Source organism: Ixodes scapularis, unplaced genomic scaffold, assembly GCF_016920785.2.
Source record: "Ixodes scapularis isolate PalLabHiFi unplaced genomic scaffold, ASM1692078v2 PGA_scaffold3__209_contigs__length_174095766, whole genome shotgun sequence".
NCBI lineage: Eukaryota > Metazoa > Arthropoda > Arachnida > Ixodida > Ixodidae > Ixodes > Ixodes scapularis.
In genome coordinates, this window is record NW_024609868.1 from 14,587,637 (window position 1) to 14,614,086 (window position 26,450).

The 26,450-nt window shown below is 48.3% G+C and overlaps 2 protein-coding genes across 2 annotated transcripts; one reads left to right on the forward strand and one right to left on the reverse strand.

The window, feature by feature from the left end:
- Positions 1-461: 461 nt before the first annotated feature.
- Positions 462-2,366, forward strand: LOC8029768 (membrane metallo-endopeptidase-like 1). Its single transcript, XM_002407373.3, has one exon. It carries the CDS (start codon positions 462-464, stop codon positions 2,364-2,366), a length of 1,905 nt encoding a protein of 634 aa, XP_002407417.3.
- Positions 2,367-5,239: 2,873 nt separating this feature from the next.
- LOC8052660 (lipase member I-like) lies at positions 5,240-17,980 on the reverse strand. The gene is made up of 7 exons (XM_029991820.2): positions 17,932-17,980; positions 17,105-17,271; positions 16,311-16,430; positions 15,282-15,596; positions 11,263-11,515; positions 9,192-9,389; positions 5,240-5,513 (listed from the first exon to the last, which is right to left on the reverse strand). Exons 1-7 carry the CDS (start codon positions 17,978-17,980, stop codon positions 5,281-5,283), a joined length of 1,335 nt encoding a protein of 444 aa, XP_029847680.2. The 3' UTR covers positions 5,240-5,280.
- Positions 17,981-26,450: the final 8,470 nt, after the last annotated feature.

Below are 26,450 nucleotides of genomic sequence, written 5' to 3' on the forward strand. Positions count from 1 at the left end.
CTTGCACCGTTTTTTTTTTGTTTTTTTTTACAGAGATCGTTTTTATGGTACAACAACCCTGGAAAAATGCATGATCGTTCTTGTGCTACAAATATCAACGTAAGTTTCTCTTTAATTGTTTCACTCGTTAGCAGCAAGGATCACAAGCCAAACTACTTTTTTGTACCTCTACATTGTTTTTTTTTAATGATTGACCTGATGTCCTTGTTTCTTATCTTTTCGCACACTCGCACTTCTTGCAGAGACGAACGAAGGAAGCGGAAGAAAAGTCGCGCTGGAAGAAATGTACCAAGGGCTGCTGCAAGTGCGGCGGGTGCTGCGCCCTCATTACACTCTGCAATGTCTGCAAGTGTTCAGTCTTAGTAATTTCTCTTTTGACCATTTCGACCACATTAGTATTTTTCTACTGGAAAAACGTCCATTCAACCAACGCCAAGAGGGAGACACGCACGACTACATCTATGGCTGACGAGAATGCCAGCAGCCATCTTCCTAAACGCGCGAAAGAAATGGTGGTTCATCTGTACCTGCAGTCGGTGAACACCCAGAAAGACCCTTGCCGAGACTTCTACAGCTACGTTTGCAACGGATTTGGTCATCCCAGAAAGACTAACGTCATAGACAGTGTGAACAGTTGGGTCTCCCGCAAGGTCCATAAACAGTTCATGGAGGTCAGCGCAACGAGAGAGCATCGTAAATCTGCAAGACATAAAGCCCGCAGGTTCTACGACAGCTGCGTTTCCAGAACACTAAGGATTAACAAAAAGGGAAACCGCGATGAGCTCATCAGCTTTATGAAAAAGGCCAAGCTCTCCTTGAAGGACGAGTACACATGCGATCTTTTGGACAGGTCACTGATGCTTGTTCTCCGGTACAACATACAAGTGTTCTTTGGACTAGGGGTCGCTAGCCGGGGATTGTCAGCTGACGATGATAAACTGACAGTTCTGCATCTGATTCCAAGCACTGAGATGGCTCGCTGGAGAGAGATACGGTGGTGGTACGTCGCGAACGGGGGCGAGTACAACCATCTGGTTCGGGAGGTCCTTCGAGCCTCTACTACTGTTAATTACAATGAAACAGACGGGCTTATCAGTGCTGTAAAAGCCGCTGAGGCGAAAGTATTTGATACATGGAGCACTGAGCTGTCGCCTGACTATGCAGACTTAGCACGTCACTACGCCGAGAATTGGACGAGACCTTTAAAGAAGCATAGTAATGGCCGCCTAATTGGCAATTACGCTGTCAACTTCCTCACCAAGGAGTTTTTGGTATTTCATAAAACCGCCTCTAACTTGAGTTCGTTCGAAGCAAAAGTTTATTTGATCTGGGAGGTGGGCCGACAATTGGCGTCTATCTCCGGACTTCTGCATACCGAGTCCAAGAGCCAAACAAAAGATTTCTGCTACGCCACCACAATGTATTTGTACAAGGATGCCGTGATCTTGCCGTTCATGATTTCCGTGATGGACAGAAAGAGGGTGTATGGAATCCAGGCTATGGCAAAAAATATTCAGGACCATATTGTGAGCAGTATCATAAGATTACATTACCCCAGTAGTTCATACACCAAAGTTGAACTTACGAAAATAGTTAAGACACTACGCTTTAACTTTGGTTACCCTTTCACAAAAAAAGACAGCTCTAGAATTATCAACGAGCACTTTAAGAGATACAAGAACATTCGGGGCCCGTTCCTGGCGTCGTTCCTGGCCGCATCGAAGGCCTATGCTTTGCAGTTCATTAGGACCGTCACGCGTAAGGCGCGAAAGCCAAGTTACCCCGATTTCGACAGCGTCTCCATCGGATCCTTTTACCAAGCTCCCAACACTATGCACGTAACCGCAGCTTCCATGCTAGAGCCACTTTTTCATTCTGAGAATTCTCCAGAAATTAACTATGGCGCACTCGGATCTATCCTGTCCCACGAAGTTGTGCGCTCCTTCATCGGCAATGGCAAAATCGCCGAAGGAAACGAAGCTTTTCTGGACTGGTCTAAAAGTATTGCAGTCGCCAACTTGTCCTGTCATGCCGAGACTGCCGATAGCTCGGGCACAAGGGACGCCGAGTGGCGATTGTTCCTGTACGACTCGATGGCGTCCCAAGCATTGTTTATGGCTTACAAGGCAGCCGCGTCAAGGTCTTTGGTCCGTGTTGGCGGACTCGAAGATTTCACCAGAGACCAGCTGTTCTTCATCAGCCGTTGCTTCTACACGTGCGCCTCTAAACCGCACACACGAAAGGCAAAGTCCCTGGAGCAGCGTCGCTGCAACTTTGCTGTTCGCAACATGCCCCAGTTTGCACGGGCTTTCGGGTGCCGCAATGGAGCACCCCTGAATCCCAAACAGAGGTGTAGGGTTTGGTAGAAGCTGCGTGTCCACGGAGTATTCTGAGGCAATTTTACCCTCTTTAATTTGGAAGTTCAAGCTAAACTGCAGAAATAAAAATAAAAAAGAAAGCACCGATTAATATGCTTCAAACGTATGCATGTAAAATATCATAAATACATATTCTAACTTCTCCACTGACGTGTTACTTGTTTCTCCGCGCTATTACGAAACATAGCAGGAGATCGCCATGAGAGTGTTAGACCGATAGCCGCAATGAACGGTTCAAATTTGAAAATTGTTGCTCACGAGTCACAAATTAAACTAGATGCGCGCAGCATGCTATTTAAGCTTTCAAATTATTGTAAAAACAAGCCCCGCCAGTCCTCTCACCTGCTCCAACCCAACAAAATACACCGCTCCTGCTTATGGCGAAATAACCAAAATTTACCGATATTTCGTCCATAAAGGAAAGCGCCGATGGAGTAACATGCACCTGAACCGCTACACCCGAGCATCGAAATCCGGCAACCGGTGATTTCGTTTCGGCCAAAATACCATGCCGGTAACGCGTCTTCGAATGGTGTACCGCAGCTGGTGCCGGAAGTGGCAACAAATGACGTCACAAAAGCCGGAGTGTCACGCTGTCAGATCAGTAGCGGATCCAAGGGGGGGGGGGGGGGGGCGATGGGGGCAGCCGCCCCCCCTCCCCCCAAACAAGGTGAACCCCCCCCCCCCCCTCCCCCCTTCTCGGAGGGCAATTTGACAAGGGTGGACCTCCGGTGCACACGAAAGAATGGGAGAATAGCATCCTTACAAATTGACCTTATCATATCCCCCATTCACGCTTATTAAGCGTGAATGGGGGATATGATGACGTCAATTTCGTTGCGTGTGCTCGCGCACATCGGCGGCTGCTGACTCACGGAAAGATAGTGCGCCATTTATTATAGACACTGAAATGTTCGCTTCAGTATCCCTTTAAAGTGATAATAATGTTTGGCTCAATGTTGGCGCAAATTTCTCACATTTTGGTAAAATGTAGCAGGATGCAGTAGAGTATAGGTATGTTGGCGCAGTTTTGGCTCAAATGGCGCAGCAATCACATCACTGCGTGCCAAAACAAGCAAGAGCATCTGGCACGTCCCAAGGGGGGACTGAGGATTAGTTTCGACTACCTTTAAATCTCTTGGAGTGCAACCGAAATCTCGATTCCTTGGCACCGTCTCTAAAATGAGCCCCCGTAAAATTTCGGGCACCTCGGCAGTGATTCGAGCCCGCCTACTGGGGATGCGTAGGGCGACACTTCGCCTTGTTGGCCATCTGCAGGCTGCGCGTCTCAGTCATGTTCATTAGTGATTAGACCAAGCTCCGGGTGATTCAACTATGCTTACTTAGTATGTTCATCGCGGATATAAGAATTATGCGGCAAGGCAGTGCAATTTCGTTTCTTTCAGTGAAGGGGGCGGAAACTGGCTAACTGTTTGAGTTTCTATGTCTGTTCTAGATACCACTATATTACATGCTGTAACTTATTCCCCGTCGTTTCGTGCGCTATGACCGCCATTTTATTCATGTACTGCGCTGAGCCCACCGGCGAAAGCATTTCGTTCGATGCAATAGTTCTCGTTCATCATATTATAAAACATCTTCCCTTATAATCTAATATAAATAATAAAATTGATGTTGACTCAGAACAGCAGACCGATCTCACCAGCCAGTTTGACTACGCCACCGCTGCCGCAATGCATCGAGGGAACTTTAGTCTTTCTGCACACGCGACAACCTCGCTGGAGCTCTGCGCGTGTGGAGCACGAAACGGCACGAGCCTTGCAAACACGGCCGTCTGCGTCTTGCGAACTAAAGTTATGGCGGTGTCATGCATGCGCCGAACGCTTAGTGAGATCGGTCTATTGGCTACGGAGTGTGCATCGTATTTAAGACAGCTGTTTACTTCATTTATACCGTTCACATACGACTATCCATTATCATGTGTAGGAACGTATGTGCATGCTTGTAAATGTCTACTCCTGGCTTGGCCCTTAACCGGGTTGGCAGTATTGTGGAATATAATAACATGTTGTGTCGTATTTATACAGGGCGATTCTTGAAACGCGAGCCATAAGCCATAAGCGCGAAACATAAGAAGCTCCCCCACGGGAATAAAAACCGCGGCCAAAGGTAATTGTTAGCACCCCTGCCCGTTTCGATCTGGATGAGCATCGTACCGTCGTGCGGTCGTGTATCACTACTGCGGGGTGCATGTTAAAGACCCCAGGCTGGCGGTTGTACTGCACTGGTTAAATTTCTTATCTACAGCTGGGAGACAAGTCACCCGTCGAGGCAAACTAAGCTCAGACTGTACTATTTTCTTTTTTTTTTTTTTGGGGGGGGGGGGGGGAGGGGGGGGGCAGGATAGCGTAGGAGAGCAACTGCGGAAGGAGCCGATGCATGAGGAAGCAGCTGGGCTCCGAACTGCGCTTTGTGCTCAGTATAGACCCTTTGGCATGTGTAAGAACATGAACCGCTGCTTGGCGTACCGAGTGACTTGCGGTCGCTCCGTCTTTGTGAGACTGTCGAGCTTGCTTATGTTACCTGTGCTAGAAAGCATCAATGCGACACGGACAGCGGAGTTTGAGATACACGTTGGTTTACAAGAATATTCCAAACATGTGAACGGATCTCGCATTTCTTGGTTCTTTCGGCTTCCGTCTGGATAGGTGGAGGTTAGATGTTTCATCGACGTTTCAAGCAGCAGTGTTAAGGTGGGCTCTGTTCATTCTTTTTCATGAACCGGGAGTTCCTTGGGACGTCAAAGACTGGAGTACCGCCTGGTGGCGATTCCAAAGAAAAGGGTCTATACAATCTGTGCTCCTTGCTCTTCATCAGCATGATCACGCTTGTGTAAATGTTTCACCGAAGGTTGAGTGTCGCCACAGCTGGCTCCGCGATGTCACTGCTGGCAGTAAGGGGAGGTGGCTCGGGTCCTCAGAAGTTGCATTCCCCGACCGAGTGAGTTCCGGCTCTGGTAGCCCATCTCTCCCTGCCGGCGTCCGCCAGGGGCGCACTGGTTCTTCAAGAAGAATTCTCGACCCCCGATGCACGCGTGAGACTTGAATCTGCAACCCGTGTCCTGTAGGGACTCGAGGAACAGGACCGGGGCTCGCTTGTGGTGGCACATCACGCCTGGAGGACAAGTCAAGTGCAGCGTAGAATCAAGGATATATTTGGCATGTTCAGACACAACACGAGAACATCACACTTTTTCAGCGCAGTAAGTTCTTGCATCGGAGCTATGATCTTTGTGAGCCTCACTATTACTTCTATCAATTACAGGAACAAAAAAAAAAGAAAGAATAGACGGTGGTAAGATCTTGCTGAAATCAAACGTTCGTCTTTTTATATATGCAAATACATTATATTAAAAAAAAAATATTGTCCAAGATGGCGTCAAACGGTCTCCACAGCGGCGAGGATTCGTTGGTTGCGGCATAGCCATCACCTAAAAGGCTCGGCGAATGACGAGGGCAGAAGTATATTTCGAAGAATGCCCGTGCGTCTACTTACCTGTAGAACACACCGCGATGTACGGAAGGACCTTGACGAATGATGCGCGTGAACAAATATATATTTGGCCAAAATTGAAGTCAGCGATATAGTACACTGGTCATAACACTCAAATATTGTGATATTGTATAACTATGAGTTAATTTACTGTACTAATATGCACTGTTCCTTTTTTAATTTATACTAAATACATTGTACCTAAAGTTACTGGATCTTGAAAATTGGAGCCATTGCCTTCCCCACCTGCTAGCCCGACATAAACAAATATAACATACAGACGACTAATCCTTTAAGGTGATTGGTTCATGGCTGTCGGTTGCCATGGTGATCGCCATTTTGGACCCTCTGAAAGTTTTGAAGCTTCGAAAGGGTCGTCAAAACCAGTCGCACCAAAATCGCTATGGAGCATCAGCGTACTGAAAGCGTTCCTCGGCTAATTTGAGCGTCTTTGGCAGTGTGCATGCAATAAATTCATCACTCATGCTTATTTCCCCAGATCTCTTACATTTATGTTGCTCTTCTTGCGTGTTTCAAGGCAGTAAAATTATTTTTCAATGCCCCCCGCACCGACGCCGCGTCTGATGCCGTACATCTTCGTACCGCCATGACATGCAAAGTCAGTGCTTGGAGGCATTGAAAAAAATCTTTTACTATCTTGAAACGCACGAAGAGCAACATAATTGTAAGAGGTCCGGGTAATTGAGCATGAGTGATAAGTTTATTGCTTACACAGTGCCAAAGACGCTCAAATGAGCCGAGGAACGCTTTCAGTACGATGATGCTTCATAGCGATCCTGGTGCGACTGGTCTTAACGACCCCTTCGAAGCTTCGAAGCCTAGAAAGGGTGGCGATCACCATGGCAACCGACAGCGATGAGCCAATCACCCTGAGAGATTTGGTTGTGTTGGTCTAGCAGGTGGGAAGGCAATGGCGCTACTTTCCCAGGTCCAGTGACTCGTTCACACAGACCCGTTTTACAACGGAGCTGTTAAGGGCTAGTTTCCCCAGGATCGTGTCCCCCGCAAAGAAGTGAAGACACCGAACTCTGGACACCTACCGCCATCTATGAGCGACGGCGGCAAGCTACGTATCTGGTTGCCGCCGTCGCTCATAGATGGCGGCAGCCTTTCCACTCTGGCCTGCCGACTTGCGGCCGGCCATTACTTACCGTTGAATTAGGGTGCCTCAATGACCTTCTGTTTAGAGTGATGCTACCCTTTTTAGTACCCGATGCCGACAGCACGCGCTCACAGGGAAAATACAAAGAAATCGACGAAAACAAAATTTCGCCATAGCACTGTCAGCGCCACAGACGCGTGCAGGGACACGCTCTTTCACGCGCTTCTGAACAAAAAATAAATGTAAAAGTGAGGAGAAAATGGCCAGATGTCTCCACCCTATAAGCAAAGCGCACATAAAGGCACCACATTGAACAGATCCGCTGGTCTTCCTTTTCTTACGTTACGTTACGAAAAGTCACCGGGAAATCTGTGCTTCGTATTAAGCGTGGCTACCAATTCAAGGAGATAGCTTGGCACGCGACAGCATAACACGGGTGTCGCACCCAAACTCACTAATGAGTTTCACCAGATAGCCACCGACGGACACCAGACCAGAGTATGTCACGAATGGAGATGGAGCGCAAGGCTCTTTCAGTTTTTTCGGGTCAGTACAGAGGTTGCGTATATGTCACAGGGGAACGCAGTTTGCTGACGACACTGCCTGTCGGTAAAGTCACTTAAATTGGAGTGAAGTTCAATAAACCGTTGTCAAAACAACAACCTACGAAGCTCGAACACCAGCGCAAAGCAGCTCGAAAAGACTCTCCGAGTGGGGTTAAGTGGGGTGAGGTGGTTGCGCCTCTGGCGGCAAGCAAGTGAACTACATACGGAGAAAAAATGCCATTGACTCCCGGGCGATTGCAAAGGCCGTAAGAAGAGAAAGAGAGCGCGCGCTTCCAGTCCGGCCGGCGTGATTTTGTTTCTCCCCGAGCTCAACCAACGACGGTGCGCGCTTGGTTGCCTCGTCATCGCGCCTTCTCTACGCGTTTTCCACGTTGTCATATATGCTCTTCTTTGCGTTCCGATGCGTGAAAAGAGACGCATTTTGGAACACTCGCTTGCCGTATATTATTCTAGAAATATCCGGTGCATCTGCTTTCTCGCAAAGCACTTGAGAGAGCAAATCGCTGCAATATACGAAGAAAGCTCAGTTAATGACGTAACTAAAGTAAATTCAGACCTAAAAAAAAAAAAATGCAGACTGCTTTGTGACAGTGAGCACGACGAAGCATGTGGAACGACATGCCCAGTATCGCAAAGCGACAGTTTATTTATTTATATTTTTCTCAGAGCGCAGTTTTTTAGCCGTCCGTTTCCGCGTATAGCGGCGTCGCCGTCGCCGTCGGGGTAACCGCGCACGTTGCATTATGGGACGTCAGAGACCTACGCACCAATTCGATTTCCCGCTAAATTTAGCGGAGAAACTGAATCGGCGTGTAGGTCTGTGACGTCCCATAATGCAACACTGCGCATTCAGTTTCCCCGCTTAATTTAGCGGTAAAACTGACGTCACATGACCTCAACACCAATTGAGTTTCCCCGCTATATTTAGCGGGGAACCGAATTGGTGTTGGGGTCACGTGACATCAAGTTTCCCGCTAAATCGAGGAGAGATACTGAATTTGTTCATGGGTCGACACGAAGTTACGTGACGTCATTTGCCTCTCTAAATTGAGGGGGGATGCTGAATTGGGTGTTGAGGTTACGTGGCGTCAATTTTCCAACTAAATTAAGTGGGGAAGGAGAACGGAAGAAAGAGGGGAGGAGAGGAGGAGGGGAGGGGGACGAGGTGTATCGCAAAATCCCAATATACCTCAACAGCTGCGCTCTTATTTCGCATTACAGGAATTTGTAAACGTCTTTGATTTTCTTATCTAAGGATAATTTTAGCCGCGTCATTCGCTGAGATCTTTCCGTAGATTGTGGCGACTGAATCTCCCAAGTGCTTTGGATAGAAAGTAGGCGCGCTAGATTTCTTAAGCCGCGCCCACACTGCTCATACACCATACAAAAGACAGACACTGGCTGAGGTCTTACTTGCATGACGGCCCCATCGGCCATGCAAAAACTGTTTGCAGATATGTATGAAGCACACGTGCTTCAGAGACGCTTGAGGCGGATTATTCTCTCATCGTCTCTGCAGACAAACTCTGTGTCTTCTGTGTGATGTCCGAGCAGTCTGACCCCCCGGCTTTGGAAGCTTTCTGGTGGCGATGATTGATTTCGAGAGCTTACCGCTCACCGAAGGGCAACCCGGCTGCCTCCTGCCCCCGTTCGGGTAGAAGTCGACGTGCCCGAAAGGCCTGTCCGTGCCGAGCTCCCCCTCCAGGATGCTGGACCCTCCGCTGGTGTGGATGGCGTCCACAAACTCGGCGTCCTTCCGGGAAACGTGAACGCTCGTGTCCTCAAACAGCGGTCCTGTCGCGTCCAGTGCTGCGTGATCGGCCGTTAAAACGTGACTGAACCGTGTTCTTAGAAAAAAGGACTGACGTCGCGACGCGCGAACGACTTTCAAATTCCCAGGTGACCCGAGAGAAGCCAAAACAGAACGAGGCGCGGTCTAAACTTCTGTCAAATATATGCATTGTACTGGACCACGGCATTACTGAATCTTAAAGTCTGTGCTTTAAAAGGAATCATGTGTTCATGAGATGGCCATCGTTGCGCTTTTCTCACTCAGGTCATGGGAGACGTCAATTAACAAAACATATAACTTCGAGAACGCCAAAAGCACAACTTGGTATTTGGTATGCTATTTGAAACGAAATCAACAACTTTTTGTAATAGTATACGTATTCTCACAAGTTATAAGGGGATGAAGTCGGACACAACAAAGTCCCTGTATTGACTCGCCATGGCTGTGCTTAGAGGGACACTGACAGTGTATTTACGCTTGCCAAAGTTTTTATCTGTAAATGACATATGAGAGCCCAGCTTCCCGAAACAGAATTTGCGGCTCTAAATTCGTTTTTTTTTTTTTTTTCCTCCCGAAAATTGCCGATCGTGAACTGGCCGGTTTCAGTCGCACTCACTCTCTTCTTCGCGGTCAAGTGACGTCCAGACACACGTACCAAATATAATCAAAGTCGTGGGTAATCGAAAACGCACACTCAATATATTAAAAAAAAACGAAACCCATTTTTCGTGCTTTTTAAAAAGCTGCAGACACGTTAATTGAAAAAGAAAAAAAAATTGCAGAGTACCAGAAGTACATCTACTGCGTAGTTCTCAACATGGCGTCATCGCTAGAGTCGCGGGATGGACCGCTGGACGATGCGGGCTAGCGATGGCAGCGGACGACGGGCGTGGAACCTTTACTTTAGAACTGTCATTCGCGGTATCGGCAAACCTGTCTAGATCCAAAAGAGAAATGTTTTACTGATCAAAACAGTTCGGATTTATTCCTTGGGACACGCCCGACCACCAAGCTGATTCGCACGAAGACGTCGCCGAGACATCGCCCCTTCTGCTGGTTGAAGACATCACTCATCTTACGCCCACAAATTGGTATAAGAGCATAAAAAAAAAAAAAACGCGCAAACGCCAAGCACATTGTGGTTGACGTTCGCGCGTTTTTGTCCTCTTTGCACAACCGAAAAAAAAAAAAAAAAAGTGGTCTGGTGTAGTTACGTGACTTCGGGCAACTCTCTCCTCTACATTTCTCCCTCCTCCCCAGTCCACATGTCGCGGCCATTAACCCCGTACTCATCTTTCAGTTACGGTTTCAAGCAGTTGCGTTTTTTTTTTCTTTTCTTTTTACATTATTAAAAATATGCGCGATATATAGTGATATATTGATTGGTTAGTCTTCTAAAACCATATTAGATCGATTGAAAAAAAAATTGTGTGTGTGTGTGAGGGGGGGGGGGTGTCAGTGTCCCTTTAGAGTTATAAATCTATCCTCATTTCTAATTGATACCGAGCCCCAGTTGTCCTCTGCAGGCATAAGAACTGCGGGAAAAGCAGTCGTCGGTCGTCGGTCATTACTTGAGCACTCAAGACCAGACCACCCACTGTGACATTATACGGAGAGACAGTGAGAAAGAAATTCAGAGAGAAAGAGAGAGATAGAAGGAGATGGGGAGTGCGCGTGTGCGTCAGAGCGAGCTCTGATTAGGTGATTCATGAGTAGACGCAAATTCTGACTGTCTTTGCCTCTGTTTTCTGTTTCCCTCCCGTCGGAGAAGAGCATCGTCTGCTCTTCGTGCAGGGTCTGGCGTTCGAAACGCCAGACCCTGCACGTATACCTCGAGTTCTCCCTTCTTCTCTCAACTTCGTCATTTCAGTACAAGCAGCTGCCCCTCACCCGTGATCCTTCCAATGAGTTCCCCGGTCCTCTTCTTGAAGTACCTTCCAAAGAAACCGGCCACGTGTGCACCGATGCTGAAACCGACCAGGTGCAATCTGGACGGTGTTACCGTGTCGGGAAACTTCCGCTTCAGGTTTCTCACCAACACAAACAACTGCCTCGCCACCATCGCAGTGTTGGCTACGGCGGCCAGGTAGTGTGGCTTCCGCGCCCCTTTGCGCCAGTCCGCAACGAGGACATTGCAATCCACCTTTTGGAAAAAAGAATAGCAGTCAGAGAAAAAAAATTAAAGATGTTTACAATGCCCTGTAATGCCCAATTAGAGCGCAGCTATTGAGGAGGAGGAGGGGAGGGTACGGAGAGGGTATGCCCCTCCTCCTCCTCCGTACCCTCTTCTCCTCCCCTCCCCCTCCTCTCAGTCTCCTCCTCTCCTCCTCCCACTTTTCCATTCTCTCTCGCGACGTCACTCGTGACCCTAGCGACTCTTGTGACGTCACTCGTGAAGGCCTCGTGAAAGTCGTGACCTTCACTGTGAAGGTCGCGACCTTCGTCGTGACCTTCACGAGTGACCCTAGTGACGCCACCCGTGACCCTAGTGACGTCACCCGTGACCCTCGTGACGACACGTGTGACGTCTTTATGGGAACGGCTTGAGCGGCGTTATGGGAGCGGCTTGAACGGCGTTCGTCGACGGCGACGGGACGCCGCTGAAGCCGGAAGGGGTGACTAAAAGCTACGCTCTAAAACAAAGGTAGTGGCCGTGGGTATTGAATGATGTGATGACGGATCACTATAGTGATTGAATGCTTAAGAAACGCAGGGTGTGGTTTCAGGCATATTATTATTGGAGCCGATAGGATTGCGGCACCAGACGATATATGAACACCCAAGCAAGAAGCGTGAACATAATAAGCCCTGCGTTCCTAAAACTGTCAGTGACCATAGTCACTAAATGGTGTAGCTTGTTAAAGGCTGAGGGACGGACAGGCTGGAAACCGGGTTTGGGATATACGATGACGATGTTTTCATGGGACATGATTCAATGGTATCGTTGGAAGGTAAGTCCCGAATGTCTCCGCCGCACGAGTCCGAGGGTCCCGCTTATGCCCGCGGTGACGTATGACCTTGCGTCACCTGCGGGATCCTAGTGTGATTAAAGGTGGCTGTCGGCATCAATGAAAACGAGGTCCAACAGCCCCTGTCATTGGCACGGAGGTTTATGGCTTTGCAGCATCAGCGTTTCTCGATGTTAGAGAAAGAGGAAGACGAAGACCCGTTGACGTTGGTTACTTAGGCCGATGCTCGAAAGTTTTGGTTCCGGGCCTTCGAGAGGGTCTCTGTCCAGCGATGGTGTTGCGGACCGTCGCTCTAAGTGTGCCGTGATTCGAGCACGGCATCGTCGGGATATTCTCCAGAAGAGAATAATTCGAATTATGTGCAATGTGGAGTTCAACGCTCACACATTATAACTTTTCAAAAACCTTCATATAGTTCCAATTCCAGAGCATTATAATTCTACACTTCTTCTTACATATCAGACGTCTGTAAGGCAAAATCAACTTGTGTTTCTATCCATCGCCAATATGAGGCGGAGAGTGCCTGCTTATGCAGGTTGTTGTGTTGACACATGTTCAACGTAGGGCGCCTTCATGTGCGCTTTGCTTGGGGTGATGACATCTGGCCATTTTGTTTCGAACGCTTATTTTTATTTTTTGTTCTGAAGCGCGTGAAAGGGCGTGTCCCTGCACGCGCTCGTGGCGCTGACTGTGTTACGGCGACATTTTGTTTCCTGCGATTTCTTTGTATTTTCCCTGTGGGCGCGTGCTGTCGGCATCGGGTACTACAAACGATGGCATCACCCTAAACAGAAGGGCATTGAGGCACACTAGTTCAACGCCTCGCTCGAGAACAGGCTGCGGCCTCCAGATGTTGCAGTACTCGTTGCCTAATGTTATAAACGAAACACATAGATTGAGCACGGATTTGATGAGTTTGAGCAGAAAGGATGTTCGTTCATTGTTTCTCTAGTGTTATTTGTGCCTATTCTTGATGGGACCTCCGACCTGCAAAAAATGTTCGTAATGTACGTCAGATTTTTTTTTTTTTTTTCTGTTTAATGTTGTGTGTTTTGATCCCATGTAAACCTTGTTCTACGGGTCACTAGTATGTAAAATAGTTTCTCTCGTTTCTGGTGCGGAGGAGAAACTCTGTCAAGCGACAACAGTCTGCTTGTTTTTCTTTCTCCCCGTCTTTCCTGCAGAGAGAAACAATAAAGTTGACGTTTAAGTTGAAGCTACTTTTGTTTCTACCTTTTATCTCGAATGAGGCTTCAATCTGTATCGCCTGCGTCTGTTTTCTTTTTAATCTTTCTCTAGTCGGTGATAGGTTGAGAGTTTAAAGGAAACTTCCCGCACCCCTTTCCACTTTAGCAGAACGACCACTGGAGAGGAGGTCGTCTACTTTCCAGCATTCGTTCCACTAAAGTCGAAAGGGGTGAGAGGAGCTTCCCCTTTAACCTGTCACCGACTATCGTATCAACGCTTTGCCATCACGTCTCTGTCGATACAGCTGGAGGAGGAAGCAAAGACTGAAAAGGTTTTCTGGAATAAAAATGCAGGGCGAATAGTAGAAAACACCAAACATTAAGTTATTCGGGCAGCATGTGAATTTTAAATACATCCAAGGATGACACGAGTATTAATGTCACAAAGAGGTCGGCGGAGTGATACAGAGAAATGAATCAAAATTGCATGGGCGCCTAAGAAACCAATATAACGTATTAAATATTGGGTGCTCTCTGTCCATGAACGAAAAAGTACAGCCGGAGGAAGCAACAGGTAGAGCGACGATTATCGCGCTGCTAGTAAGCAAATTAAGGCTCGCGTATTCTGTGATAATATAAGAAACAAGTAATATAAAAGTGACTCGTAACGTATGTTTTAATATTGAAGCATGCACTATTTTTTATCGTTTAATGCGTTTGTTCGAGAAGCCACGCACACGCAGCGTATCTTGGAAGGAGTACATGATACAGCCGTAAAGACTAACGCATTTAGAACGCCTAGCAAAATTCGAATTTCAAACGTATATATGTGACATTGGGCAAACGGACGTAGTTTTGCAAGAGGTTTTATGTCTAATCTTTTTAGAGCTCAATCCTGTAGTAGCGAAATATTCAAAATAAAGCAAAATCCGCCGCCGTGTATTTCCTATGTCCGCCTGAACGCCAAAACGCTAAAACCAATAGCAGAGGATGGCGATAAGCAAGATAATTGTGATAATTAATACTTTAAACGAAATCTATGAACTACAGTCTAAGCTCGTTATAACAGACCTTGATTTTGACCAAGATTTCGGTCTGTTGTAAAAGGAGTATGTTGTATGCAGATATGAAGTTGAGTCAATGGTACATAGATGAAAACCAACCAAACTTCACAAATCGGTATGTTATATCCAAATGTCTCTTGTAACCAGGTCTGTTATAATGAGTTTAGACTGTATGACTACCTGAGAGCAAGCTGGGAAACCAATGTACAGACGAAGAACATCCGGTATAGGGCATAGGAAATCCACGGCCTCCGTTTTGACCTTATTTTTAATATTTTAACACCTCAGACTTGAGCTCTAAAAGAAAAAAATAGAAATAAAAATTTTGCCGAAACTACGTTCATGTGGCCAATTTCAGGTATGTACGTTAGGAGTTTGAATTTTGCAAGGTGTGCCAAATGTGATAGTCCTTATGGTCGCACCCTGTATACAGAGAGGTTTGTGCACCTGTTTCACTTTTCGCCTTTTGCGGAGGATATTTTCATATTAAAATATGAATATAAAACAGAGCGCAGACGCAAATAACAAAAACATACCCCCAGAACGTGTTCTAGGAATTGTCAAACATTATTGCCTCTTTACAATACTTGACACATACATTGCCGATTTCTAAGTGAGGTTACTTCAATCCTAACTTCAGTTTACGTTTCCGCTCTATCGCCCCGCTTGATTCAGAAGAAAGGGTATACCTGACGTAGAAGAGCGTCCTTGACCTCCGTGACCCAGGGTTTCTGGGAATGCTGTCCAAACCCGTGAATCAAAATCACGAGGTCCTTGGGTGTCGCAAACTGCTTGAGCAGACGAAACCCAGACACTGTTCTGTAGTCAAGCAACTGTGGGCAGCCCAGGTTGATTCGGGAGTAAAGCCAGAAAAGAGTGTTGATAAACTCTGGCGCATCCGGAAGCCCTATTGGGTGCACAAGCCTGGTACTTCGTCTGAAGCAACCCAGGCCCGGGTAGCAGGCAGTGTCGTTTTGACGTTTGGACACTATCCAGTTCAATTCCTAGAACGAATGAAAAAGAGCACGCGATGCGGTGAATTCGATCTCGACATATGAGCCTGTCTATTCATGCGAGCGCGAAAGTTCGAGCGGAACACTGAATTTTGATAAGAAAGTTTGTCCTGCATGCACACACAGATTCCAGCAGACCAGACTCCTTTTTCACATCAACATCAAGTCCGACCACTTGTCAATGCCACAATTCGATGGATCAATCGAGCAGCGCCAAAAGTGCATCGTCATGGCGATCGTCGTCTTTAAAAGTTTGCTATCAATCACGCACAAAAAAACAAACAAAATAACGTAAGATTAAACTGCGTTCATTGTGCATCATTGGTTTAGTTGGTAATAGCGAACGCGCAAAAGACTACAGTTCCACGAAGAGACTTCTGACGGCGCTGCCTGACAGTTAAAAACTCGGTTGATAACCAGGTTTGCCTGAGGCTCGCGTAAGCACGGTGACTAATCACTTTCTCCCGTGAAAATATAAGCATTTGAGGTTTAATTACTAGGAAGCTTAGTAGTTGTCGAAAACAAACAATAGCTCTTGTGATCCGTCATCGAAGAAAACGATACAATCTTCACACTAAAACAATCATTACACGTGGCACACTACTACTTAAGAATTGTTATATTCTCATAGTTTTGTATGATCCTTAAATTTACATCACAAAATGGAAAGAGTCCGTGATATTTATTACGTGTGAAATGACGCACCTCGAGGAATAAATTTTTAACATTGTTGTCCGCAAACGAAGTGCCAGAAGCCAGTAATACATCCAGAGGTACTCGAGAAGAGTTCTCCCACATTTCATTTGCCAGGTGCACGTTCGCAAACTGTAAGCAAATTGAAATTTAAAAAAAATCGTTTTAGAGTGTGCGTAGCAGCGACAAACATTCCTTCCAGAACTTCGAGTTCAGGGCTGCAGAGACATCTGAATCGGCCCACACGGAGGCCGACTTTCATCAACGTTACCTTGAAAATATATGGTGCATGTCATTTTCTTTCATTTTATAGGTACTGCATGTGCAGAGTAAAACACTGTCCCGTAAACAAGCGGTCCTCCAGAATATTACTTCTTTTTCAAAGAAATAGCGTCAATAAAGATATGCCATTCTGTTTTTCTTTTTCTAGATTCCCCGATTTCAGAATGTATCTCTACAAAACAAAATTATAAGTAACCAGTGATAGCGGGAAAAAAAAAACGATTGAATGATTTATACTTGCAAGATTGCTCTTGCGACATATTGATAACCTACTACATCAAAGAAGCGAAACCAAATTTAGTATTTCAAAACAGCGTGAAATCCGAATTTCTTCGAGCTGACTACCAGAGAATTTCAAGTTCCCTTATTGTCGTATATTTTGTCTGCCTGATATTATACTATAGGCGGAGGGGAAACGCACGTAGAGGCCAAATCAACTATCAATAGCCTTTGTAACTAAACAGCACACATGTGGAAGAAGTCAAACTGTACACGAAAACGCTATGTAGACTTCAGAAATGTACCTTGACGGCCTCGCTGGCTAGAAATATGCTTTGCGCGAGGTCCATCCGACGTGCTCTTTTGTGAGTCGTCCGCCCAGTATTCGAGATCATTCTGTGAGCTCCAACCAGGCTTTGGTCGCCGTGCGCCTCTGAAGACAACACCAGGAGGCAACCCACCAAAGTCGCCACTGCAAAGCACGTCGGAAATCAATATTGCCGAGACACGTGGCGTTTTAATGGGGTGTCCGTCATGCACGTACCTGCCCATTACACTCTGAATTGTTCGGAGCTTTATAGATCGTTTCTGCAGGCGCGGATTGATACTGAGAGCCTGCTCCATTACAGTGAAGCAGGAATTTTATGTGACTGAAAAATCTAGGTTTCACAGTCTAACGAAGCCAGGACTTGTGATTCCTCTGTGACTGGCCACAATTTAAAAGCTGTTAATAAACCAATTGAAGATTTTTTGTACTAATTGAGTGGGCTTAATTTTCGTGAGGTTGAGTAAATTAATTTTTAAATCCCTGTATATTTTTTATTGTAGCTGCTGCCGGAAATCTTTGAAATAGTAGCGGCTGCACCGGGCGACCTCGGGATATAAATCTTTGATAAAACATAGCTGCACTATGCTATTGTTTTTGTGATTGAGGTTGTTCAGCCTTTTGAAAATATCGGGATAATGAAGTATTGAGACCTCAACTGAAATCTTTCCATTTTGTTTCTTAAATTAGAGATAATTTTCATGCAAGATTCGGGTAAAACCATGGTAAGCCTGTGACTAGGCATGAGCGAACCGTCTGCGTGGTGCGTATACTACGCATGCATGCTTCAGTGCTTTGTATACTCACAAAAAGTGCAGACGAATGTGTCGGTATCAAGGCTGGGTTGTGTCTTCATATCCTTCTGCATAAAGTGGGAAGTGAAGGGGAAATGGAGACGTGTACATTCAATGGTCTGCCTGCTCAATGATCAATCAGTTTCGCTGTTCCAGTTCGACAAATTACAAGATATAGCGGGTATTCACTTGACGCCATATTTGAGGGCGATGTTTTGAGCGGATGCTCAGAACGAGCTCACGCTACTAAGCTGCTAGGCATGTAATCTTGATGGTGTGGAAAGCGCGCTGCAAAAGAACTGTAGAAGCTCGTCGTCAGCACGAGCTCAGCAGTCGCGCACATGGCTATGGCCACATGAACTGCCGCTTGCATCCCAAATGACTTCAGGGTCGCTAAACTCGTCAACAAAAGTATTCTTTGTGTTATGACATAGTGGGGGGAGGAGCCGAAAGATTGCTGCGAAGTTTTCTTTTCTCACAAACGCACAGATCCGTCTGTCTTCGTGACGTTTTTTGTTGAGGGGACGAAAAATCCCTACGCCTCCCTAGGCACCCAACAAGAGCAGCACTAGGAAAGCGCGCGGAGACGACCGTGGCTCATACGTGTGACGTCACAACAAAGATTATCAGCTGCGACCGTCATGTTTGATGGTCTCTAAAAAGCACGATGAATGCTTGGGAATCGCATTTTAAAATCAACACGGTCGAAGTTGATAGTCTGGTATCGTTCTTATTTCCACCGATAAAGCAGAATTTACTAGAAGCGTCCCTGCCGTTCTTTTGATTTATCATCTGGCCAAAGTGTAGCCCGACGTGGCTAGGCCACAACCAGCCGACTACCGTTGTCCACTTTCGGGCGAATTTCGCCTCCGGGCAGTTGTCCCTTCATCGGCGGGATAAAATCAATTTATGGTAGACATTCGAAGATCAGTAAGTTTGGGATTAAGTATGTTTATCAACGAAAATAAGGAAATTAAAGTAATGTCAGGTTGTCAATATTGGCGGTTATGCTTCCAGAACACAAAAACACTAAACTTGACATCGTCGATTTGAACGCGCACCATCAAATTTGCCGTTCACAACTGATAATCCTGACTCCATCGTCAAAAGTATCAACTATAAAATGACGTCACTGAACGCGCCCGCACACTATATACGTGACCTGGCACGAGTCTTTCGCTTGAAAGTCTGTCATGGCCACTCTTCAGTTCATGGAACGCGAGCCGTTTTAATTCCAGAATCTCTTGAACCGTTATTTCGAAAATTGCAGGCTGTGCTGTTCCTCGTCATTGCTCATTGGAACACCTCTAAGCAGGGTCGTCGAAACAGGAGGATGGGGAGGGGGGGATTCAGCCCCCTCCCCCAGTTGCGTCGAAAGAGGGGGCAAGGGGCATAAGGGTGGAAGCGGGGGGTATCGCCCCAGCCCCGAACCACCATAGCATTCCAGAGAGTTATAATACAATATTCGGGGAAAGGAATATCCCCATTCTTCACCACCATCACCTCCTCTCTCTCTCCCGAACAATTTCTACGGCCCTTTTTGAGACTCCTATTTGTTTGTGTGTGTGTGTGTGTGTGTGTGTGTGTGTTTGTGTGTTGGTCGTACCTTCATTCTTTCTTTAGAGCGCAGCTCTTCGGCGCCCGTTTCCCGGTTTCGTGGCGTGGGCGTCGCCGTCGGCGTAACCGGCCCGCTAAATTTAGCGCGAAATTGACGTCACATGACCTCAACACCAATTCATTTCCCATGTACGAGACTTCAACGCCAATTCATTCCCCCCTATGTAATACCCTCTCACGAGGGCCTTTAGGGGTAATATGAATAAATCAATAAAAAAAATGTCCGTTTCCTTGCTAAATTTAGCGGAGAAACTGAATGGGAGGAGGAGGGGAGGAGAGGAAGAGGGGAGGAGGAGGGGTATACCCTCCTCTCCGTACCCTCCCTTATTCCCCCTCAAGAGTTGAGCTCTAATTTCACATTGCAAAGATTTGTAAACGTCTTTAATTTTTTTTATTTCCCTTTCTTCGGCTTTTTTTTTTTTCTTATCCTCCGTTTCCCTTCATCTCTCAGACATTACCGACGTCTCTACACAAACCGCCTGTGGGTGACCCCGGTGGCGTTGTTGACAGTGGCGGAAGATGAGCTCTATAAAGCCGCCCGCGTACACCGCGCACGGCTCCATAACATCACAAAGTTCAATCTTCGCCTCGATTCCGAAGCGAAGATTTTGGCCTCAAATAACTCCTTCCCAAAGTTGTGAAACGTCACTTTGTCGTCACCAATAACTTCCACAAACGACGATCTTGCGAGGACAAAGTTCAGAGTATTTACCGGCCGCCTAGGTACAATCTATGCACCATTGACTCTAACGCGGCGTAGGGATGTAGGGACACTCGGGCGGGACGTCATCAGTGCAGCCGTTCAATCGGCTGGCACCACGGTGTTGCTCGCACGCGCTTCGATGGAGCTCGCTACGACTTTGTGTTTTACATTCTCGCTGGAATTTGAGCACCGAGAGAGCTTGGATGATTGACACCTAGCTCGGCTTGACGTCAGCGTCGCGAAAGTCCAATTAGCGCGTTCCGCAACTTTCGGACACAAAGTTGTGCTCGACGAGTTTAGCTACCCAGGTCGCTCCGTCTTTGCAAACCTTACGAGCTTGCTTATGTCACCAGTGCTAGAAAGCATAAATGTTACACGAACAACAAAATTGGAGATTTAACGAGGGTCTTCGGCTGTACAATTTAACGATCTTGGAGGAGGCAAGTTGGTTTACAAGAATATTGTACAAAAAATTAACAGATCTCTAGCTCACTTCCTCGTTCTTTTGGCGTTCACCTGGAGGATTGGTGGTTAAACGTTTCATTAATATTTCAAGCAGCAGTGTCAGGTGGGCTTTGCTCATTCTTTTTATGAACCGGAAGTACTCCTGGACGTCAAAGACTGGGGCACTACCTCGTGGCGTTTGCAATGAAAAGGGTCTTATACTCAAGAAATAAGGTGTTTCTGAAGTTAAGAAAGAAGTAAAGTGAGGCAGTAAAGAAGACGATGAAACACAACTCCCCTCGCGTTCTTTTCGTTTGCATTCCCGTGCGAAAATGTCAGATCGGAGCGGTTCCAGTCCGGATCCGCACGGAGCCGCGCGGTTCGAAACTTGTCGACAGCTCAGATCCGCGCAGATCCGACCTGGTACCGCTCGGCTCTGGTTGTAACCAGTCGGATCCAGTGAGACGAAACGCACTGGAACCGCACGGTGATGGGTGGATTGATCCGTTCCTGTTGGTTCCAGTAGGGTTTGCTCCCAGTCAGCGGGCGCGCACATGCGTGACTGGAGGAGGAAGGGGGAAGTGGGGGGGGGGGGGGGGGGGGGGGGGGTCGGCGGGGAACTCCCGTTCTTTTCCACGCGGTCTCTCGCAGGTCACGTGTTAGGGACACGCGCATCCGCTACGTAGGCGTTGCGAGCGGGCGTTCTCCAAGCCTGCGACTCGCTTTGTCTGTCTCAGTCGGCGGCAGCGCTCCGAGAGTTTCGCTTCTCCGCTCTCGTCGAACTGTCGGCCGGCGCTCGCCCGGCGGCGACGTTCGCGCTGCGGGCTCACGGATACTGACGCGCCCATCGTTTTCCTTGGATGGATACCCCTGACCTCGGCTTTGAATCTTTATATAGTATGAAGCTGGCGACCCATTGCACTTTGGCTCGGCGTCTGGGTAAGCTTGGCGCTGGTGTGCTCGGTGACAATACTTGAACAACTCGGATACCGCTTACCCGCCGGAACTCTCCGATGCGCTCAACACTTGATACAGTGCTTGTGCGTGCTGTGTGTGTGTTCTGTGCGCCGTGTTTGGTGACGACGCCTGGACGACCGTGTGCGCCACCGATTTCAGACCCAGGCTGTTCCGCCTGGGTCTGAAATCGCGATGATCTCTCGCTTGTAACGGCTAAGGGCATCGCGCGAAATACCTTTGTAGAGTCCAGTGGTGAGCGCAGCGGGAATTCCGGCGGCGCACCACCTGGGTCTGAAATCGGGGCACCAGTTTGTATCCCGTCTGGAACTGCGCGGTTCGAGGCGGGATACGAAGTGGTAACCCAGTTTCAGATCCAGGCAGAACCGGCATTTTGCATTCCGGCCTAGCCGTATCTGACATTTTCATACGGGTTCTGAAAGGCCACATTTGGCAACAAAAATGGGATTCGTCTTCACTGGCTTTACAGCGCAAAACGAGCCACGCAGCGCAGCCTCAGTGCGCATGCACCGCTCCCTTCTTCCACTAAACGGCCCTGAAGACCCTCGGTTCTATGGGACCAATGGTGACGCATGTTCGAAAATGATCTTTACTGTGTCGATGAAATTTCACTTACGCCGAAGCGGAAGAAAGCATTGCTGTTATATGATTTAGTAACCGAAGGCCTTCATGTTGCCTGAAGTCCCTACTGCCTCCACTACTACACTCACTGCCGCAGCAGCGTTCACGTCAAGGTATGCTACGACAACAGACGTGTACCAATATGAGCGCTTTAGAGCGAAGCTGTATATGACTGTTGGTCGGATTTTGTCGTGTCGGCGTCCTCACGGAAAAAAAAAGCCCTTGGGCGATTAAGCGAAAATGCACATATCACGCATACAACATACAGCACAGCATTAGTTTCAATAAAGAAAAAGCACAAAACAAGCATCTGAGCCAGATAATTTATAATAAGGCTCTCCTGATAGCAATAGGAAGCAGCGCTTACCGCATACGTTTCCCGGTAAAGATTAGTGTTGCGCGCACTGCCGTGGAGACGGCAGCTTGCGACGTGGGGAGTGATGTCACTAGCCTTTCATATATAAAAGAACCCGCCGCCTATACTCCGTTTCACCTTACGTCCGGACGCAGCGGACGCTACGACCTATCCTATAGCCAATCCTGTTCTGTGGACGTAGCCCATGATACGCTTTCCGCACGTCGCTGTACCCCCTCTATAAGGTACAGTGACACTCACACGGCCTTGGATTGGCTCCGATGGCTCGTAACATCCGCTGCGCTTGAACGTAAGATGAAACGGAGTATAGCAACTGATTTCATTGTTGCTGCAGGCCACGCATAGTTAGGATCTCCCGGGGAGCAGCATGAATACAAGGAGTGGCAAAGGAAAACAAACGACAGTACGACCAGCGGCGGCGTGCTGCGACCAGCGACGGCATTTGGTATAGTGCAGTGGGCAATCGTTGCAGGTGATACCTCAGCTTCGCTGGCCAACCACCTTCACAGCGTGGATTGGAGCCCTAAACTTTTAGGAACAAATTAGTGTTTGGTGGCATAAGAAATATTAGGTCAACAAAACAGATGTGGGCAACGTTTAACCTAAGATGTCATCTTCTTGCAGAATACCCCCTGCCCCCCGTTCCCCCCCAGCCTAATCTATAAATCCGCTCCTGCTTGTGAGCTGCGAGAGAGGTGAGGACGGCGTCATCACAGATGCGCTTTTCCGACTGCCATTATCTACTGAGCCACCCGACACATTAGATGAAGAAGTTGATTCTGTCATAAACGAACAAGCCATTTCGGAAAACTGCGAGTTCCGCAGATTCAGTACTTCAGAAAGTGAAGCACTTCGTTGCTACGACGTGTCCCTCAAAGAGCAAAGCTAGGTACCAACGTCTTACCATGCCATCAAGTGAGATCAGAGATGTCAGAGGTTGATGGATTACTTGTAAGTGGAGAACGGATTGTAGTTCTTCCTTCAATGACTTCTAAGATCATCTCTCTGGCACATGATTCACATTTGGGAATAGTCCGCCAAGTAATGACTGGGGCAGTGGTAGTGGTGGCTAGCTAGCCATGGTCCATGAATGTTGCATTCATGGCTATAGCTAACCACAGCAGCATCTATGGCTAGATTGCCACCAGTACCGCTGCTCTGGAACATGCTGTCCGTGGTTTGCCTGACCTGCCAAACACCATTCACGTCTGCAAAGACTTTTCTGCTCCTCTATATCCAATACCACTTCCTGCGCATCCTTGAGAGAAGCTGGTTATTTATTAACAGTGTTGGACCAATTGAAAGAGCGCCACGGCGACATCGCTGTGTTGTCACAATCATAGACTACTACAGCTGTTGGACGGAAATTGCTTTTGCCGGTACAGCAAATTCTGACATAGTGGCGATTTTTCTGCCAACTCTTTTCAGCCGTGAAGGCTATCTGACTGAGGTCGTCTCTGATCACGGAAGCCAATTTGCATCGGCAGCATTTGAAGACTTCATACGAGACAGTGGCATTCGTCACAGTTTTTTTTATCTGTATACTATTCACAGTCGAACGACATGATCGAATGATTTAACGGAGTTCTGGAAGGTTTCATTCAGCTGAACCTTCTTGAATAGCGAAACCTTGAGGAGGCGCATACAGAGTACATTGTTGTCTACCGTGAAACGCCACACTCAGCCACCGGTGTTTTACCGGCTTTTCTGTTGCACAATCGGCACCACCGAACGAAACTGAACATTGCCGGAGGGCCACCAGAATACTTCTTCACAGACCCAACAGCCGCAATGGGCCAGTTGAGAGAGCGCATTAAGAAGCGACAGCGTACCTCACACAGAGGTCGGCATTTTAGGTCGCCCTCCCTCACCCTCACAGTCACACTCACCTAAACCCCTCACTCACCCTCACCCTCACAGCTACACTCACCTTCAGCCCCTCACGCACCCTCACCCTCACCGTCACACTCACCTTCAGCCCTTCACTCACCCTCACCTAACCTCAAGGCCCTCACGCACTCACCGCCCTCACGGCCCTCACGCCCCTCACTCACTCATGGCCCTCACGCCACTCACCGCCCTCACGCCACTCACCGCCCTCACGGCCCTCACTGCCCTCACGGCCCTCACCGCCCTCACGGCCCTCACGCACTCATAGCCCTCACGCCACTCACCGCCCTCACGGCCCTCACCACCCTCACGGCCCTCACCGCCCTCACGCCACTCACCGCCCTCACGACCCTCACCGCCCTTACGGCCCTCGCCGTTCTCACCGCCCTCACGGCCCTCACGGCCCTCACCGCCCTCACGGCCCTCACGCACTCATAGCCCTCACGCCACTCACCGCCCTCACGGCCCTCGCCACCCTCACGGCCCTCACGGCCCTCACGCCACTCATCGCGCCACTTACCGCCCTCACGCCACTCACCGCCCTCACGCCCCTCACCGCCCTTACGGCCCTCACACCCCTCACGCCCCTCACGCACTCATGTCCCTCACGCCGCTCAGGCCAGCTTCAGATGGGGCAATTTCGCCCAGACACTTTACGTCGCAACACCAGCAACACGGGCCACCCGCGATCACACGCAGCAACCAATTGCTGCAATTTGCCATCGTCATCATAAAATTTTAATTTAACTGCACTATTTAGACACAATTACGCGTAATAAACGTGTTTTTATGCATTTAAACCTTGTTAAGAATACTAATGCACCTTTCGGAAACAGTTTATTTCCAAAAAAAACGATCGATTTCAAACCAGAACCAAGTCTTTCGGTGTCATCATCACCGGCACGAGTTATCACGTGAAAATTTTGCGTCCCTGATTGGATGCAGCCGCTTCAAACGTATTCGAATCGCTCCGAGTTGCTTGCTTATTTCGAGCCGGACCCGATCTCAGCAATTCGTGTCGATCTAGGGAAAGCTAGAGAACAACCCGCCCTTAACACCAAAATTGCTGAGAAAGATGCTCGATCTGAAGGGGGCCTCACGCACTCATGGCCCTCACACACCTCATGCACTCACCGCCCCTCACGGCCCTCACGGCCCTCACCGCCTCTCACGCCACTCACCGCCCTCACGCACATCATGGCCCTCACACCCCTCACGCACTCCCCCTCACACCACTCACGCACTCATGGCCCTCACGGCCCTCATACCCCTTACCGCCCTCACCGCCCTCACCGCCCTCACGGCCCTCATGGCCCTCACGGCCCTCACGGCCCTCACCCGCCCTCACGGCCCTCACGGCCCTCACCGCCCTCACAGCCCTCACGGCCCTCACCGCCCTCACAGCCCCTCACGGCCCTCACTCACCCTCACACTCATGAATTTTCCTGGTTCAGAAACTTACTCACCCTCACCTCACCTGTGAAGATGAGGGTGAGTGAGGGTGAGTGAGGGCCCTCATGAGTGAGGTTTGCCCGAGGTATGACCTCACAAGACGTGCGTGAACGACAAGTGGGCTGCACGTATATGCCGGCCTTTCAGCCAGGCGACTTTGTCCGCGCGAAGCTGCCAGAACACCACGCAAAAGGGAACCTGCGATATTAAAAACCAAGAAACCTACTGGGTCGTCGGGGATTTTACACATTTCTACTGGATGATGCAAAGGTGTGGATGCAAGCAAGCTTTCCAAAGTTCCACGTGAGGTCCTATACTACTACTTACTTCGGACGAGAACAACGGGCTATCACCTGACATTTCGTGGAGTCCATCACAAAGTGGACCTCTAGCTACACGACTTTCTTCCGGCGGGAGAGTGGCACCTACCACGCGCCACTCGATCGAGTCCTAA

Coding starts and splice junctions, on each gene's coding strand:
- LOC8052660 (XM_029991820.2), bottom strand. CDS start 17,980: ATGAAGACACAACCCAGCCTTGATACCGACACATTCGTCTGCACTTTT. Junction 16,431..17,104: donor TAGCCAGCGAGGCCGTCAAG/GTACATTTCTGA, acceptor ATTTGCTTACAG/TTTGCGAACGTGCACCTGGC. Junction 9,390..11,262: donor ACTCATTGGAAGGATCACGG/GTGAGGGGCAGC, acceptor CCGATCACGCAG/CACTGGACGCGACAGGACCG.
- LOC8029768 (XM_002407373.3), top strand. CDS start 462: ATGGCTGACGAGAATGCCAGCAGCCATCTTCCTAAACGCGCGAAAGAA.